At 43.5% G+C, this 18,613-nt stretch overlaps 2 protein-coding genes across 2 annotated transcripts in view; one reads left to right on the forward strand and one right to left on the reverse strand.

Moving 5' to 3' along the window:
* Positions 1-1,298: 1,298 nt before the first annotated feature.
* On the reverse strand, positions 1,299-12,405 carry XRCC3 (X-ray repair cross complementing 3). Its single transcript, XM_061559016.1, has 7 exons — positions 11,894-12,405; positions 9,239-9,376; positions 8,489-8,695; positions 6,995-7,149; positions 6,594-6,806; positions 5,559-5,605; positions 1,299-4,901 (listed from the first exon to the last, which is right to left on the reverse strand). The coding sequence occupies exons 1-7, from the start codon at positions 11,940-11,942 to the stop codon at positions 4,631-4,633; spliced, it is 1,080 nt and encodes a 359-aa protein (XP_061415000.1). The 5' UTR covers positions 11,943-12,405; the 3' UTR covers positions 1,299-4,630.
* Positions 12,406-12,656: 251 nt separating this feature from the next.
* RAB3GAP2 (RAB3 GTPase activating non-catalytic protein subunit 2) overlaps positions 12,657-18,613 on the forward strand; it is a 40,286-nt gene continuing 34,329 nt past the window's right edge. The window contains exons 1-6 of the mRNA XM_061559017.1: positions 12,657-13,449; positions 14,689-14,709; positions 15,092-15,156; positions 16,568-16,700; positions 17,176-17,257; positions 17,736-17,783. Coding sequence (XP_061415001.1) covers positions 13,353-13,449; positions 14,689-14,709; positions 15,092-15,156; positions 16,568-16,700; positions 17,176-17,257; positions 17,736-17,783 — 446 coding nt within the window. The 5' untranslated portion in view covers positions 12,657-13,352. The remainder of the gene's footprint in view (positions 13,450-14,688; positions 14,710-15,091; positions 15,157-16,567; positions 16,701-17,175; positions 17,258-17,735; positions 17,784-18,613) is intronic.

Below are 18,613 nucleotides of genomic sequence, written 5' to 3' on the forward strand. Positions count from 1 at the left end.
AAGACATTTATTGTTCAGAAAAGTGAGCTTGAGCAGGACACGTCATGACTAGAAGGGGGTGATGGCCATGAAAGAGGTTGGTGACATGCCCAAGAGAACGCACCCAAAACGATGACCCTCCCCAGATGGAAGAATGACATCAGCTCGTGTGCAGGAGCGAGGCGGATTGTGGCATATGAAGACCCTGAGGGCTGACAACAGAGTGGGGAGGCCTTCATCCAGCAATTGACAGATCATGGCTGTTGACAATGATGAAACTATAGCAGAGCTGTAAAAAGAATAAACATAATTTTAAATTAAGTACAAATTAACATTCAGACGCATTTTGAATTGGTGTTTTCTGTACTTAAAAAGACTTGCGTTCATATTGTTTCATTTGTGATTGGAATAACTTGCTAAAACTGTCTGGGGTGAATTTTATTCAGTGTAATACACTGAATAATGATTATTATTGCACTTAAGAGAAATAGTCAATTTTATAATGATTTTTTGGAACATGACATTTGCTCTCTGATGCTTTCTCAACCGTGCCTTTTCAGCCTCTTTTGCTTCACCGCTCACAATTCCAGCTTTAATGTACATTCGTCCAAAGGTAGGTTTAGCATTTATGATGGGATGAGAGCCCCCTGGAGACAAAAGGTTTGTTATAAGAACAAAGAGAATATAAATTTTTAAAAATGTCAATAATCCAACATCACAGCAGCAGTTTGCACGAACATATATCCAGCATTAACACAAGCAAATTCTCAGACATGATTAAAGGATGGTTTGAAAGATAACCCCAACTGCCACTAAACATAGTTTTTAATCAGCCCTTGAAAATGTTTTCACGTAAATATACTATTTTTATGTTTTCAGACGATAGTTGTCTTTCCATTTGTACAGACTATAGAGTAATATAATTCTCAACCAGTACTCCGCAAGCGAAAATTAAACCAAGTTTTCTTATTCATATTCTTTGGGTCTTTTGGTAAAGTCACATAGGTAGGCCCAATTTTTTTTACAAAAAACTACGTTTCGATCGCAACACAAGCGGTCGGCATCAGAAAAGCTTCTAAAGACAAACTGTTTATAAAGCTATGAAATAGGTGTAGCCCAAATGTCAGCAGCCAATGTTCGTGTAAGTGGTGGGCATCGACTGCGGCCGATGGTGGGTTATCCACCAAAGGGCCGCCAGGCAAAAATTAGCATGCCAATGTAAGATCGCCGATCATCCTCCACAGCGAGCGCGCCGAGGTGGCTATGTTAATATGAGAGATTAGCATGTTAATGTGAGAGATTAGCATGTTAATGTGAGAGATTAGCATGTTAATGGGAGATCGCCGAGCAGCAACCTCGAGGATGACGAGCAAGGTGGCTGTGTTGGTGTGAGAAATTGAATCTGTTAATGTAAAAAAATCAGAGCCGAAAATACCTAACATCGGAAAGTGGTAGGATGGGAACATCACAGCCAGTTGTGACTTAAACTGGTTAATAACGTCCTTCTAATGATTGCTCAGTTTGTACCCATCTTCTCGGTTGAAATTGTGTCTGTCTATATAAATGGATGGCTTCATGAACGAATCTTTGTTGATAGCCAGTGAGTTTGCAAAGTACCTTCGTTTTAGAGAAATCTATTTCGTGAGCCCACCGCATTAAAACAATAATCAGCCACGGCCGAGGTATTGGTCCTACCGTGTTTCAGACCTGCCGTATGTTCACGAACACGGTCCAAGACATGTCGCTTAGTTTCCCCAATGTAACTGACGCAGACAGCTTAGTTTGTAGACGCAGAGGTATTGCATGTCAGAGATCACATCCTTCCCAGATCAAATCAGATCACGAATTTACGTACTGTGTTAAATCGAACCTGGATCTTGTTTGTTCATGATTTTGGAAATATTTTTGGTGACCCCTGCTATTTATGGCAAGGTGGTGGTCTTGATTGGGTCCTCAGACGGTTCTTTCCCAACGGTTGGGGTGATAGCTTTACGGATTTTGTAGTCTGAATATCCATTCATCTTGGTGTACGTGCTCCAGTTCACTGGCTAGGTGATGATGGTCAGAAATACATCGAGCTCTATGGTGTAGAGTTTTGATGAGGGAATTATTCTGGGATGGATGGTGGTGGGAGTCAGGTTTTCTTATAAAGCATTGCTTGTAATTTATAATTAGTGCATACGAAAACAATGTTTTAGATTAAAATTCCAGCCCTTTTGGCAGGTCCCTCCACATTCGCAGCTCGACTACTGCCCTGATTTGGAGGACGAGGGGATGGGTTTGTCACCAGGCATCACATCACAGGCCTCTCGGTCTTAAACTGTTCAAAACATTCCCAGCTCAAGCTGCCACCGCCCGGGCATTGCGTGATGTTTTTTTTCCACGAGCTTCCCAGTCAAATACTGCTTGCCAATCATGCATGAGTGTATAATTACATTATTTAATTTTGAAGTTACAAGAAGGAATTTAAAGTTCACTAAGGGGGTTTAAACAAACCATAACATTATTATGAAAATGTACGCCTAATCTTAGGCTTAAAACATAATAAGTGGGACAATTATTTATGTCTTGGAGGTACAATTCTCTGCAGTGTTAGTACACAGCATACACAATACATTACCGTGTCATTACTACACTTAACAGATTCACCCACGTGGAGGCCAAGGGTTAGGGCTATGAAGCTATTAATATACGACATACAGCCCAAAACGTTCACACTGCATGGATGAATGTAGTAATTTAACACGCTTATCCCCCCCCATCACCACCGAAGTGCACTTGTGATATTTTCTTTACTGTGCTATGGATTACACCGAGACAAAAATAGTGTATAGATCAAATAGAGACATTGTAATAACCCTTGAAATGTATTGGATAGGACACAGTACGATAATGATGGCCAATGGATGAGACTAGTGAATGAATGACAGAGATGACCACTGCAAAGATGGAAGTTAATAAATAGGTTCATGAGTAGAAGCGAGATGGATTGTGGCATAGAACTATGAGATGGCAACAGCGCATTGATAGTGCTTTATGATATTATAAGGCACTGACAGTCTGCATTGGCGTGTTGATGTTCACAGTAAAAGGGCAGTAACGAATCTAAGAATAAGGTTCTATAATATTTATGTGACAAAACAGCAATAGAAATAAAGCTACCTGCTAAATGATTGATTGTAGTGTGAATAAGAGCCCGGGGGCTCATGGTCTGGTCACATACAGCCAGCACAATAAAACACAGCACGTGTACATTTCAAACAATCTCTTCCTTGTCACACCTATGGAAAGAATGTGTTACAATAAGTAGAAGTAGCTGATCTTTTGTTTGTTCAATGTGGTTCTGTAACTGGCACTATTTGCAAATTCAATGTAAACACATTTAATCAGATTGAACAATTTAACAGCATTGTTTGCTTAGTGGGTAAGAAATAGATTTAAATTAGTCATCCAATGCTATTCTTTTACAAAAACCCTACTCCAAATTTGTACAATTAAATCGTGTAAGTTAAGCACCAGCCACTATAAGACTATTAAATGAAAGATTGCCTGCAAAGAACATTATAAAATTACACATTGGAAAATTATCTGCTATGCCACTGATCATATGGATGGTTTCAGAATCTGTAAATACATTTTAATTGCGAATTTGCAAGGCGTCTCTGGCTTAAGCCGGTCAGGTGTATGTGCGCAATTTAGTGTTCATTCTGACACGCATGATGTAGGAGTGGCATAATCGTGATGTATAGCAGTTTTCAAACACGAACTATATTTGGAAACACAGGCATTGGGAGGATCAGGTTTGCTTGTAAGACAATTAACGCAAGCCAAAATGATCGTTCAAGGCTGAACTTGGTTACAGTATCTTGTTCCTTTAATTATGCGAATACAATAGAATCCTTGAAATAAATTATATTAACATGACACAATATAATTACAGTATTTAACACATGTAGTTCAGGTATTTTATAGATTTTTAAAACCACCCTTAATATTTTACATAACGCAGCAAAAATATAGCTACAGCACAAAGTTCTCCAGTCAATATTTGTGGAACTGGACATTCTTTTCCTCAAATATTTTCCATTATTATGAGACGCTCCACATGTCACGTGTTGACAAAAATGTAAATGAAACCACGTGGTGCACAAAAATGTTATTTTTAAATCTGAAAAAAAAAATCTTAACAGAATACCAGCAATATAAATGCTCTTTACTCAGGAGTCTCAACTCTTTTTCAGGAAAGTCCTGCATTGGGATGTTTGACCAATTCCATGTAAGGGTTTTTGGAATGTGGGTGCAAATATAAGGGGGACTTAATCAGATAAAACCGAGACATGTGAGGGGACATCATTTAAAGCTCTGCAGAAATAAAAAAAAGTGTATTTCATTATCCTGGCCGAGTGGCCACTTTTACATGCTAAGTCTACAACTGATATTTTGAGGCAGTATTCCATTCAAGTACAAACCAGGCTCCACCTGGCTTAGCTTGAGCTCTGAGATGGGGTGGATTAAGGTTGATTTGATTGTCGTCTGCGAAGACAAAAACACTGAGCAGCTTATCGGTTTCAACTATTTGCTTCCATCTTAACTCAAGTGCATTTGATCCAACGCCTCCGGTGTGGGTGGGTGGCGAGCGACAGCTGTGGTGCTACTCGAGACCCACAACCCCGTGCGCGGTGACTGCATAGCGGCAAGACGACTGGGGGAGGTGTGGCGCGAACACGAGCTCCATGGTGCGTACGACATCCGGCTGTTGGGGCACGTCTCGGTTGCGAGCGTGTGCGCGCGTGGTGGGGGCGCCTGCTTCTCGCCACGTGCCAGCACCGGTGGGCGCTGTGCCCTCTGCGTGGCCCCGGCTCAACATTATCCGCATGAGCTGCATGTGGGCCCAGGTGATGCCCAGTGCAGGGATAACTTTACTGCAACACACACGAGCCAACTGGTTACCGCATTACCAAGCAGGGGTTGCTAAGCATGTGGGGACGTATCGATTCATTGATTCAGATCAATTATTTTGTGTAAGATACATTCATCAAGTTAGAAATGTGAGAACTACGAACATATTTGGCTAAATATATGCAAACGATTTGCTAATTCTACGTTGAAGTTAATTGTATGCATACAACTGTACAAATAAGTAAACAAATTTGACAATTCATATAATATGGTAAAAAATAAACGAAATAACAATATTGTGGAATTCATTGAATTGCTGGTGGGTAAGGAGGGGGGGGGGGGCAGTGCCTTATTATGGTGCCTACTTGTTACAAGATAATTACCGTTTTTCTCATAGAGAAAGGTCTCTACTAATGTGGAATGTCCACAACTGCCTCAGAAATGAGCAATGCCCAATGTTAGGCATTGAAGCCGACTAGCTTCAACACGTTATTACTTATGGGCTAATTTTGGTATAAAGCACAAAGAGCATTTTCCTTGGCTGTAACCTTCCAGCAATGTTTCAAACCATGTTGACATATATGTATGAGGTCAAGACTTTTAATAACACTATGATGCTCACATTTGGTGTTAAAGACCATTCACAATCGACAGTAAAATAAATGGCAAAACTCCATCACCTCTGTGCACCTGATCCATGGTCTTGGCCAGAAACATTTCCAGAAACCTGCAAAAACACACATATCTATTACTATTAAAATTATTGCAGCAAAAAAATAATTTCATGTTCCCTGCAGAATTTACAAATGTTCACTGCCATTCATTCAGGTAGTGGTTTTCAAAATCCTCCAGGACTCACCTCCACATATCTCTGCACTGTGACCTCACTCTATTCCCAGCCACACCTCCTTTAACTTCGCACTAGTAACCTGAGGTCGTCTGTCAACTTCCATTCAATGGCAGGTTGCTCCTGCTCTATAACTGCCCCGAGTATCTGATGTCCTTCCAATGGCCGTCTGCACTCCAAACCCTTCCCCTGTTCAAGCTCAAAGACCCTTCTTTTATCCTTTGCCAACATCTGTCTCCAGGAAGTATCTTCATCTGCTTATTTACCGTACTTTAATCTCATTTGCATTTAATCTCCATACCACCTCCCAAAGAAAACAGGTAGGTTTTCAAAGCGACTTGTAATCCGAGTTTGGTCTTCCGGGATAGGTCACGTTGAATATTTCTTCACTCAAGCTTTCACTTCTTAGGTCTTCTTCAGGAGCTGAAGATGTCCGCAGTATTACATAGCCATAGCTTAAGAGAAGAAAAACATTATGAGACCTCCTTTACCAGTGGCAAAATATAGTAATAGGTTGATAATTGGTTTTCTACCCTTCTATCTGGCAACAAAACTGACACCTTTTTTTACAAGGAGTCATGTTTGCATAGACCACAATACCTGCAGTCATAATGCAAACAAAAAACATAACTCTGATAATGTATGCACTGTCCTTGATGTTGATTGGTTCACACCCGAGACAGCTTTCCTTAGAGCCTAGTCTCACATGGGTTGGACCAGATGATGCCAAAAGGAGCACTATAAAGGTGTCAGTTTGTGTACCAACTGAAAGGGTAAAAACCTATTTCTAGAAGAAAAACATTTCCCAACCTGGATGATTGCACTTGGGAGTGTTGTGTTGTTGTGTGATGACACTACGGCAGCTGACCTGGTTGACACAGATGACGGGCGCCGAGTACGTGTTGCTCAACTCGTGCAGCTGAGCACCGAACTTGCGCAGCTGCTGTGCCCGTGCCACGGCCTCGTGCACGGAGAACTCGGAGCGGAACAACGCCGCGATCGAGTCCACGATGATCAGCCGCACAACACCGCGGGACAGCAGCACCGGCAGGCGGCGGGTGATGCAAGTGTACAAGGAGGCCTTCCGCAACCCCACCGTGGAAGATGTTAAAAATGACAAATAAGAGATAATTAGATAAGACTTTCGATTCAGAAATGCATTACATTTTTAAAGCACATTTAGAGCAATGCTTTGGTTTCATGTTTATTGTTCCAAATTTGTCCGTGTCAGTTTCCATTCTGAGGAGGTTGTGGTTGCCCTCTACTCACAACATCTGCTGCGTGCTCAATGTAAATGTTCTCCCCGAAGGAGATCTTTGCAAGAACATCTGGCGGAACGTCCTTTCTCATTTTGGCCTGAGCTTGGATCATTTGAACGAGGCGCTTATTGGGAAATGCATCTTCGGTGCACACGTACACAGCCCCTGTGACAGAACAGATCAGCCTCAGTTTATATATGGGGGTGGGGGGGGAGTTTGCCAGAAAACACTTAGCTCAGTTGCAGTGAAAATGAAACAAAAGCAGTAACACAGCATCAATACGCGCGAATCTCACACCGAGTCGGATGGGTAAGGCTCTTATATGGAATGAAGGAGGAGAAAAGGAAGTCTGAGGCCAAATTTAGACACGAGACAATATAAGTTTACCTTGGTGGTAACGAAGCAATGAAAATTAAGTAGTTTAAGAGACAAGGTTTAATTTTCGATTTAAAGCTTTGGTGACTCCATGGATTCATATTCTTGGTTCTTTCGGTTAAGTCACGTAGCCGTCCTCAGGGAGGACGGCTGCTTGCGTTGTGGCCGAAACATCGTGAGAATTTTATCTTATTATGTTTTATTTCTTTATCATTTTATTATTTCCCTTCTATGTGACTTTACCAAAAGAACCAAGAATATGAAGACAAGGTTTAATTTAGGCTCCATATAATTTCACAAATATCAGTCAGTATGGTCCTTCAAATATAGTTTCTATTGCTCAGATTACACCATCGACGTGCAAATTTCGAAGAAGTGAACATTTAACATATTTCCTCCAACATCTGAAATTAACACAATGTTTTCTTCCATCTCTAAAATGTTTTTATTATGAACTACACCTTTGTGAATTTGAAATTATGCTGTGATTGAAGCACAAATTCCAATCAAATGAACATACACAATGCACGTGATCAAGCATTGATATGTAGCTTACATGTGAATGGCAAATTTTTGTTAATCAGTGAAGAATGTATTATGTCGGGGCAGGGGAGAAGTGATTTTTTACACAGCAACACCGACTGACATGGATCTATTCTGGATGAAATTGTTGCCCGCTCAAACAAGCGATTAATTCTGAATGTCATCTGAAGCACGGAGAAACATTGGGTGACCAGACATTGACATGATATAACTTCCAGTGAAACAACTCTGATAGAAAAAGCGCATGACCTGGGCTGGCGCATCGAATCAGACACAATATAATTGTCTCCGATTGGGCTTTGTATGTATGCATGAACTTATTTCGCCCTGATTGTAGCCAATTGCACTAATCGGAGGTGTGGGGGAAGGATAACAAACTAAACACAAAAAAGCAGTTCTTGTGTCGCTCAATAAATTTCAAAAGCACATAAGGTTACATGTACAAAGATAACAAACAACGCGCTGTGACAGCTCTTCTCTTGGCGACAGTCCCTCCCCGTTATCGGTCTGCAATATTCGCTGTGTGTGAACCGGGCTTAAGATGCCACCCGTCCCCAGACCCCGGAGCCCAATCTGAATGCGGCACCTGCTCCAAGTCCCCCGTACTCGCGCGGGTACTGCACGGTCAAGCTGAGCTGCATGCAGATCTGCGTCTTGCCCGCGGCGCTTTCCCCGACCAGCTCGCTTACGCCGGGCACCGGGAAGCCTCCTCGGAGAAAGGCGTCCAGCACGGGGCAGCCCAGGCTCAGACGGACCCCCTGCCCCGAGCACTCTCCTCGCCACATCTGTAAAGCTGTCAGTGAAATTGTACAAGAGCACGCATGTGGTGTCCAAAAGACAAGAATCTGAACGCCATCTATTCTCCACCACCACCATGAACGAATCTCATCCCTATTTCTTGTTGAATTTTTAGTCAAGACTACGTAATGCTGTGCAATATTTCTTAACGTAACATTTTTCACATGATCCATTTTGGGAGCCGTTATCCCTTCTCAAAAATCACTGTGAGAATATTGTATTTTAAAACTTATAAAACACAATTGTATTGTATTTTTAAGTTGCACTGTGGAGGCAAGTGCTAAATTAGTTTTTTTGTCGAGAGCAGTTATGGTCAATGAAGTGTGACTACAAAGAATTGGGAAGGAGCTATAAAAAAATAACACATTTTTATATTTTTCAAATATTGTGCAGCATAAGTATATAAAAGGTCTATTACTTTTCTCTGAAGCCTCTGAAAATGGTTTGGTAATGATCCTACTTTTTTACAGCATGGGAGCAAAAGGCTAAACGGCTCCCATTCAGCTGCACTTATTTTACAAACAGGTTTGTTCATTACCTGTGACTGCAGGGCGGTTAAAGAGTGCAGTAGCAACAGCACGATGCAGGTGTTTCACGTCCGTACTGGACAGCTTCGTCATGCGCTCCAGGTCAGGTCCAGAAAGACAGATGACCTCTTTCAACGTGTAGATGTGCGCTGGACAGAGACGACAAATGCACAACAGGCATTCAACGTGTAACCTGCAAGCATCTTGCAATTGAGTTACTTTGTAACGTAATTACGATCAACTGGGATCTTGCTGCTAAGCGACACCCACGGAAATTGTATTATTTACTTCCTTTCTTTTTTCCAAATTCATGCTGGGTTCCTGTTGAAACCTGTTCAAAAGGAACACAACTCGCTGGGAGCCCAGTGGGAATCGGAGCCAGGATTTTTGGAAAGAGAAGCCGTGTTTCTGCAGCTTGTGGGCTCGGAGGGACTCTCTCCAGCCGACCTCATGCAGAACACCACCCACACGCTTCCGTTCAGAAAGAGTTTTTTTTTTTACGCGGTACATTGTTTCTAAAAACCATGATTAATCTTCCCACACAAAAAGTAACATTTACCAATGTACTTATCTCTGCCACACGACACATTTGAATGGATTATGGTGTTTTACCATTCTCCCATAATCCACTCGGGGCCTTATGCCATCTCTGTGTAATGGGCTGGCTCGGACTCCCATACACCTCTGAGCCCCTTGGCATCTCCCCCGATGCCACCTCAGGGCCCATGCGTTCCCACAGACAATGGGGATTTGGGATTTTACCACAAACAACCAAGGCACATGGGCCAAAACAGCAGCGCACAAGTGATCAAAAGTGCGAGTCTTGCCAACTTCTTAATGGCATTGCAGCATGTTGTCATACACACGTGTGAGAGCCAGTCGAAGCAGTTTGTAAAGGGGTTTGTGATAAAAGTATTTATTGATTTGTGTTGGTTAGTCACTTTTACGTTAAAATACACTACTCTATTATAGATTCCACTGCAGCCCCCATTTAGGATTGCACACAATGACATATACAAAACAAGCTGCCCCAGGCCAAACAACAGATGACAACAAATGCGTGGCAAATTAAAATCAGCCTTCCTTCCAGTCATTGGTGCCCGACAATTCAATGACTGTCGTGCAAGTAAGATTTCAGCCACAGGCCAAAACAGATTACGCAACAAGTTTAAACAGTAATACATTGTAGAATGTCGTACTGGTAGGAACCTCCTGGCTACACCAGCCCACAGGGGATTATTGTGTCCGTCCATCCGTCGGGAGGGGCTGGGTGGGGAGGGAGGGGCTGGGTGGGGCTGGGTGGGGAGGGGCTGGTCACCCCGTGGTGCCCTTCTAAAACTCAACGTTTAACCTACTCACGCCGGCTTGTGCCCGCCCTCACAGTCGGGGATATTTGCGGAATACACCACGCCGCCGTTGACCCTGGCCATTGACCGAGCAATCCAACGTTCCTACCAGCTCCCTCCGCAGGAATGTGTTTTAATTAGGCAGTTAAGAACCCACTGAGATGAACTCCTTTGAGAGACGTTGGCGGAATTGCTGTGATTACATCAGGGTAGTTATTATGTCATGGTAATGTACTTGCACTGTTTTAAGCTTCAGATGACTCAATCTCGAAACGTTAGCTGTGATTTTTTAAATCACTTTGAAGACGATGATACTTTACGAGGTGCAATACTGTATAGTCCTTAGTCACAGTCCACTATCCAGACAAGTTTTGCATGAGTCGCAGTTCTCATTCTGGGGAGGGTCCGACTTCAAGTGTTTGGTCAACAACCATTTCAGTGCCAGATTCTTTTCCGGAAGAAAAAAACCCGCCCAGAGTGGGCATCAGGACGAATTAAAACCCAGAAAACCTCAGTGCTCTTGGCGTCGTTAAAACTTGTGGCTTTTTTAATTTAATAAAAACAAATCACACAACTCAGCCGAGTGCGAACAAAGTGCTCAATTGTAGAGCTAAGCCCTAATCGCGGTCAGAAGTCCATAAAATCAGCACCAATGTGGGGGCAGCGAACAGTGGTTATCCTGGTTCTGTATATTGCTGTGTATGTGCAGTGGCAGTGATGTGTACGTAGTGCGGGTACGCGTGTGGTAAGTGTTTTGTCTGTGAATGTGGTACTGCCATGCGTGTGGTAGTAGGGTGTTTGTGTGGGAATGTGTGATTAAGTACTGATAAAGTGTTCCGTGGCCTCCTGCCAGCGGGCCTTACGACACACTTCACGCGGCCTCAAATTGCACTTAGCCTGGCACAAGCGCCGCCTTGACGTCAGTGGTGAACGTCGGCTTGTCGTTGCGATACCGTCCCAAGTCAGTGAACCCATAGCGCCTGGGTCACCGTGACCTCTGGTCGGCACCGTGACCTCTGGTCGGCACCGTGACCTGACCTCCGGTCGGCACCGTGACCTCTGACCGGCACGTGACCTCTGGTCGCCAGCGTGACCTCTGGGCGGCACCGTGACCTCTGGTCGGCAGCGAGCCTTCCAAACTGCACGTGGCCTCCCAGGTGCACCTAGCCTGGCGCACGAAGCCGCCACGGTGACGTCTCTCATTGGCTAACCGCGGCTGTCGTTGTCCCCTCGCTGTGGCGTGTCAGTGTCGCTGTGCGCGCGTGGTTTTAAAGAAGCAATAAACCGGTTCGCGTGGAAGCGACTGCGCCGCCGCCCTACCTCGCCTGAGCGCCGCCTGCACGCGCGGGTTGATGATGAGCTCCTCCATGGCCTCGAGTGCGAATCGCTCGCAAACACAACGCGAACTCGCCTCGAAACCCACCTCCGATTAGCGCGGTCGGCTTAAGTACGGCGCGAAAGAAGTTCAGCATACATACTGCGGTGTGACTCGCAGGCACATTCGGATGGGTGGGGTGGGTGGAGGAGGGGTGGTAAGGGAGGCGAAGTTGTTACGCGAGGTTAAGTCGCGAGACAAACGCCGACGAGAAGAGGCTTCAGGTGGTCGGACATGACCAGGATTTCCTCTTCATGACCGAGTTGTAGGACGTGAGGAGCAGCATACGGGATCGAGGGACCTCCCCATTGAGCTAACGTTGCTTTAACAATGACCTACGTACTTGACAGAACGTATAAAACAAATATAACGTGAGACTGGACACTTTAAACACACCCCAAGGCCCTCCGCCGAGAGATTTGGCGCCACATTTTTAAAACTTCCGTAACGCGTGACTCCGTTTCCAGCGACTGTCAACAATGACGTCACGTTGTTGAGTCTCGACAATCGACGTCACGTTGTTGCGTCTCGACAATCGACGTCACGTTGTTGTGTCTCGACAATCGACGTCACGTTGTCGCGTCTCGACAATGACGTCACCACCAAACACCACCTCCCCCCCGCTTCCTTTCCATTGCAGTGACGCAATCGAGCTCGTTGGGACCAACGAACGCGAGGCTCGCGTGACGTCACCGCGCGGCGATGTGTCGTTGACGTCACCGCAGGCTTCCTGCCGGCCTGCCTGGGCCTCTCTGAGTGGTGACGGGAGACGCGGATACGTTTACATTCTTACACACTTACACACGTACACACACACGTACACACGTGTGTACACACTCACACACACACACTCAAGGTGTACACACACACCTGCGCACGCTGACATAAACCCCGCACTGTCATGTGCGCAAAGACACGTAGGCCGGCATTCGCGTACACACGTATAGAGTAGCAGTGGAGGTGTGTGTAGGTGTATGCTTCTGAGGCGCATACATAACGTTTACACGGAATCTACACTTTCACATACACAAAGACACACTCATTTTGGCATACACGCGGACGTATACGATGTACATATGAGACATACGCTGTCACACATACACTCTTATACGTATAAACATACTCACGTTCACACGTAATCAGTCTCAGACAATTGCACACACAAACACGTTATTCATATCCCGTCAGTACACATACAGATATATGTACATACTGTTTACACTCGGGTATACATGGTAATACTGCGCATACACACATAAACAACACACTTGTAGAGGTAAAAAATACACACGTACCTGTACGCACACACATATAAAGACGAATATAATCTATAATACATACACAGACGTTAAGAAACACGGTGCCACATCACAGAGGAGGAACATCCCTGCAGAAGAAGCTGCAATGTCTTGCTCCCTGAACGAGTTCTGTCAGTTCCAGGACATCGGCTCAGTTCGAGATCTCCTCTTCCCAAACCTCAAGCAGGAGACGAGGAAAAGAGGTTTGAGCAGCGAACATCGTCTCAAATTTAAATGCCTCCTATATTTGTGTGTGAGTGGCTTTGGGTTTATTGTGCTTTCAGGGTCCCTGATTCCTCTGTTCATGATCATTATGGACCTTTATGATGATGAACAAGCCCTGGTAACGCTACGTGGCCGAGGGTAGAAGCCATTCCCAGGGCACCTTGGAGTGGGACATGGATGTACTTTGGCTCCTACACGATGTTTACAATTTTTTGACCACGTAGTTCGAGAAGCCTTCCATGGCAATCTGCTACAGATACTATGGGAGTGTGATCGATGCTCAGGTGCGGTTAATGTGTGGCTCATACCCTGGTAAATGCTTGCTCTTGAGAAGTTGGAGACCCTTCTTTTGAACCTGAACCATGTAAAAAAGAGGTGGGCCCTCACCATCAGCCCCACCAAAATAAAACAACCTGCCCGGGTATTCTTGTGTTATTGAACACTCCACCTCCTCATCTCTCCACGAGTGCAGGGATGAAGTGGTTGTAGAGAGAGTGGAGGATTGCCTGTACCTGAATTGTGCTCGTGGCCAGCTCCAGTTTGGCAGCAGAGGTCTCACATCCGAATCGGTCAAGTGACGTTATCTTTTAAGTATAGCTGCTTCATTCTATGTGGAAATTGTCTGGCCTGGATTTATATCCAGCTCTGTCAGTTCCCAAAAATAACTGGTTACATCTTGTCTTTTGGTGAGATCCTAACCCCAGGTCACAACTTGTTTATGTCAGATAGTAAACCTAGGTCTCGTCACTGTGTGGTGTTAACCCTGGTTCTCGTCCACTGTAATATCTTAAATCTAGATTTTTCATATCGAAAACCTTGGGCTTACCATGTCTTTGTAAGGTTTCATACCGAGCTTGCATTTTTACTCTGGGAGCTCCGAACCCCAATGATGATTTTGTGACATCTTAAAGCCAGGTCACGTCTCTCTCGAATATTAAACTTGGGTTACATCTCGTCTCAGTGAGGTCCTAAACCTGGATCACAACCCAGCCGCACACCAGGAACATTTGAGCAAGTTTGCTTACAAACCTCTGAACCCAGTGTGCTCTTCATATATCGTTAGACTGAGAGGAAGCGTGTTAATGTCTATTGGACATCTCATCGGATTCCACCAGACCAGTATTAATACAGATCAATCGGATTCTGTTAATGTACTCTAGAACGAGGGGATCTTTCTAACAACCATGTTTGTGTCTTCTTCACTACAAAACGGTCAGCCACTGACGCAAGCAGAGAAGGTACACAATTCACATGCTCTTGTCCTGCTGTTAAGGCGCCAGCCGGCTTGTCGTCACTTGAAATTGCGTTGAGTACAATGGGCATGCATTAACACTGGGATAATGTTCGGCCACTCCCAGCTTAAACGGTCCTCTTTGTTTTGAGGTTGAGATGAACATTACAAACTCTTTTTTCCCAGCATGCAGGGAATGGTAAAGAGGCCTTCACAATGTGTGTCCAAGTTAATTAACGGCTTACATCATTTTACCCGATTTGTTTATCACTGATGCCATAAGTGAGTAAAGCTATGACATTTTTTTTTGCACGCATTTATGTATGTAATAAAGAAAATTCGAACGTTAATGCTGGATATTGACATTATTTTTTACTAATGCTGTTCAGAAAAAGAAGTTGGCTGGGAGGATGACAACTGGGGGTCATGGGACCTTCCCGAAACCAAAGACAAGGTTGGACTCTCGCTCCCAGCTTCATGTAGTTCTTCGTACTGATGCCTACCGCAAATGTGATTTTGTACGTGGCTGCATTTCACTTAATCAGACGAGGACGCCACCAAGGACGGATACTTACAGTTGGGGTGTTTTTACACATCGCATTGTGTTTCTCTTTTGCTAGACTTTATTTCTGGACAGTTCACCTTAAGTGAATTTTGATGTTGCAGCACCTGTGGGGTGAAATGTTAGAAGATGATAACAAGGATATTTTGAGTCGTTGAGTCATAAGGATTATAAAAAAAATGACTGATGTCATTGCAGCAATTTTCCATTTTACTAGATTCAGTATTGACAGTTTAACTAGTCGTAAGGATTACAAAAAGTACTGTTGTCATTGCAGCAATTTTCCATTTGACTTAATTCAGTATTGACACAATCTAACTAGAAAACTAAGTGCTGTAATTCTCATTCACTTGTTTTGGTCTGTATGTAATAGTGCAACATTCCTTAAGGACCCTGTACTAGCTCTCTGCAATATTGACGGTTTTTGTTGTTGTTTCTGAGCTCACGCACCACGAATCTCCTTTGTAAAATAGCCAGGGTATTGACTACACGGGATCGTTTGTGTAACAAATATAAATAAACTTAAGTTTAATTATTACAGTCCGAATCGCATTGCCTTTGATATACTAGCACACTATTTTTCGCAGTTGCATTCAAAACAACAGCTTGCGTGTCAATAGCATACCTGGGTCAATTACAGTAGCACCGTTAGCAAAAATTACAATGTGATTGCAATTCATTACAAATTACTCAATTACAATTGTCATTTACCCCAAGTCTGGTCAATAGTATCGATACTACTCAGGTCTATAATCTGACTTTAATTTCATGGAACTTTGGCCGTCTATTAAGAACACCGGAAATTATAGTTTGGTGCAATAAATACTTTTGGCAGTCTGTTGTAGTATGGCAAATCTATTTTTTCGTCCTGATGGGTAAGGCTAACACTGGCTCCATCTTCGTAGTTTTGTACTCATTGGAGAATCAGAATGGGGTACCAATACAATATTATGATTAAAAAAACACGCTAAATTTCAAACCATCATTACAAACAGATGCCATTTCTAACACCATTCTGAAAAGAGAGACATGAGGCTTGAAATCAATGCCATATTGTTAACTGACCTCGTCTAGATATTGAATGAGCTAGAATTAAATTAAATTTAATGAACACAGCAGGACGAGATAGCAGCGTGCATTTGAGATGCTATTAGCATGACTTGGCACATTACACCTCCTATACAAGATGAGCCAGTGATCTAAAAAACAGTCCTTTGCTCTCTGCTGTGTGAAGAAGTGTGGTCGCGTGAGGCGGGTCTTTGCGTTCGTAATGACCGCTTGTGAATGAACGGTGCTCGCCTAGGAGGTGGTGCCTGAAGAGGAGGTCACGGGGAAGTCACAGAATGACTTCTGGCTGCAGGACTGCGTGGTGTCTCTTTCGCCCACCAACGATCTGATGGTCATTGCGCACGAGCAGATAGCCGTGTTTTTGCAGCGTAAGATTCACATCCTGTTGGGATTCACACGCTTTACAAACTGATTGAAAGTCTAGCCAAGAGTAGTGGCGAATGCTACCAACGTCGAGTGCATTACACGAAAATGCATTTTAAAAAAATATGTATTTTTATTGAGGCAATGTGCAGACCCGAAACATCACGTTGTGATGCACGTATACTCCGACAACAAGCTAAACCGGTTATGAAAAGCAGGGGATAGAATGATGGTGAACGGGCTCACTGCCACAAATTACATGAGAATACATTTGTCATATTTCTGCTTTTGCACAACAATACATTAATTAAATCAAAATGTAATACATGAATTGTCGAAACATTATTTCAAAACGTGTTTCTATCTTGCCGATCTGTGTTTAAGCAAATGTTAATATGTGGCGTTTTTAAAATGTTTAATGACAGTAGTTTGAAAATGTAAAATACATGTCTATTGATTACAGTACTTAATGATTTTCAGCGAAATGGAGGGCGAACGAGAAAGGGAAGGATGAAATCAAGTACTCGACCTTGTGGAGTGGAGCCCTGAATTTAGAGGATGGGTGAGCTAATCGCGCATAAATTCTGTCATCTTATTATAAATAAAATGCACGGTAATCTATTCTACTCATACTCAATACCTGTGTTGTATTTTGATATGTTTCTGGACGGACCTTTTGTATGCTTTAATTATTATTGTTGTCTTCTGTCCATGTTTATTTATTTTTACGCTTTGTTCCTCCACGGACCTTAATCGTTGTTGTAAAGCTTCTTTGAATTTGTCGAGTGCTTCTGCTTGTTTACGATTCATTTAAATTGCCATAAAATGTTTTGGTTTTTTTTTCTTCCATAAAACGATGTACATTAGAAGTAGGCTGTGTTGACATCAGTCAAACCCTTTTAGCACGGTTTGGCTAAGAAGTTCAACATACTTACAAACCCAGCAAACAAATATTTGTTTCCCAAAAGAGTCTGAATTTGTTTAATCATTGATCTGAGCCCTTGCTGTCTGTCGCCATGCTACCACTGTTGGCTCTGCAGGGAGTTCATCAGCAGTGCTATCTGCATACCACTCGCCAGTCAAAAAAGGTGAGCTCTTGCCTGTACATCTCACAGCTGTAAAGGTTGTCTGCATGCTATTTAAGGAATGTTTTACGCTAGATGCATGTTTTGACATGGACACTTTGATTTGTCTGTCATTCATAATAGGCAAAGAAGCACGAGCCGAAGTCTGTGTGGATCATTCTGAAAGTTCCCTGTTACTAATTGTGTTTGCTTTGTTAAATGTAAAAGTTTATTTTCTCTATTTTCGTTCGTAGAATAATGTAGTCATCTTTGGTTGTGTTTTTCGATCGGTTCCCTAGCCCTGTAACATATTAAGCGTGGACCGATACTTGCTGTTAGTATCGCAACCTTTGTAACCATGCTTGTGTCACTAAGATCTGGACTTACAACATCTGTACTATCGCAGGACGCCCTTACAATAGAGTCTAGCAGCTAATTGGGCCCTTCTTGCTGAAATAAATAACATCTTTTTACATCGATGTATTGAGTGCACACATTCGTGCTGACTATAAGTTACTTCTTTTCACAGACGTCTTACGATTCAGCGATTAAAATGTGTCGTTATGCTCAATGGCGCACGCATTGGATCAAATGTGTGTAAGAATTGAATATTTACAATTGACTAGCTGTACTACCCGGCTTCGCCCGGGACTTGTATCCACCACGGCCGGCCGCCTTTGTCTCCCCAGTGGCGATGTTAATACGCCACACCAGTTACTCGTTTGAGGCTGAGTCGACCTAGGGGAGGTTCAAATAATCGTCACCGGTGGTGGCCGTGAGCGGGAATGGAACTCGGTTCGCCGGGTTGGTAGCGCAGCGTAGCGTTAACCACTACACCCACCGCTCCTCACACA

This window comes from Lethenteron reissneri, chromosome 25 (assembly GCF_015708825.2).
Source record: "Lethenteron reissneri isolate LAM-NWPU_2019-01 chromosome 25, ASM1570882v1, whole genome shotgun sequence".
NCBI lineage: Eukaryota > Metazoa > Chordata > Hyperoartia > Petromyzontiformes > Petromyzontidae > Lethenteron > Lethenteron reissneri.

What these genes read in the sequence shown, in the direction of transcription:
- XRCC3 (XM_061559016.1), bottom strand. Translation starts at nt 11,942, where the DNA reads ATGGAGGAGCTCATCATCAACCCGCGCGTGCAGGCGGCGCTCAGGCGA. An exon ending in CCGTCATCTGTGTCAACCAG is followed by an intron (nt 5,606 to 6,593) that starts GTCAGCTGCCGT and finishes GTGTTTTTGCAG; the next exon opens with GTTTCTGGAAATGTTTCTGG. An exon ending in CATGGATCAGGTGCACAGAG is followed by an intron (nt 4,902 to 5,558) that starts GTGATGGAGTTT and finishes TGTGTGTTGCAG; the next exon opens with TAAAGTTATCCCTGCACTGG.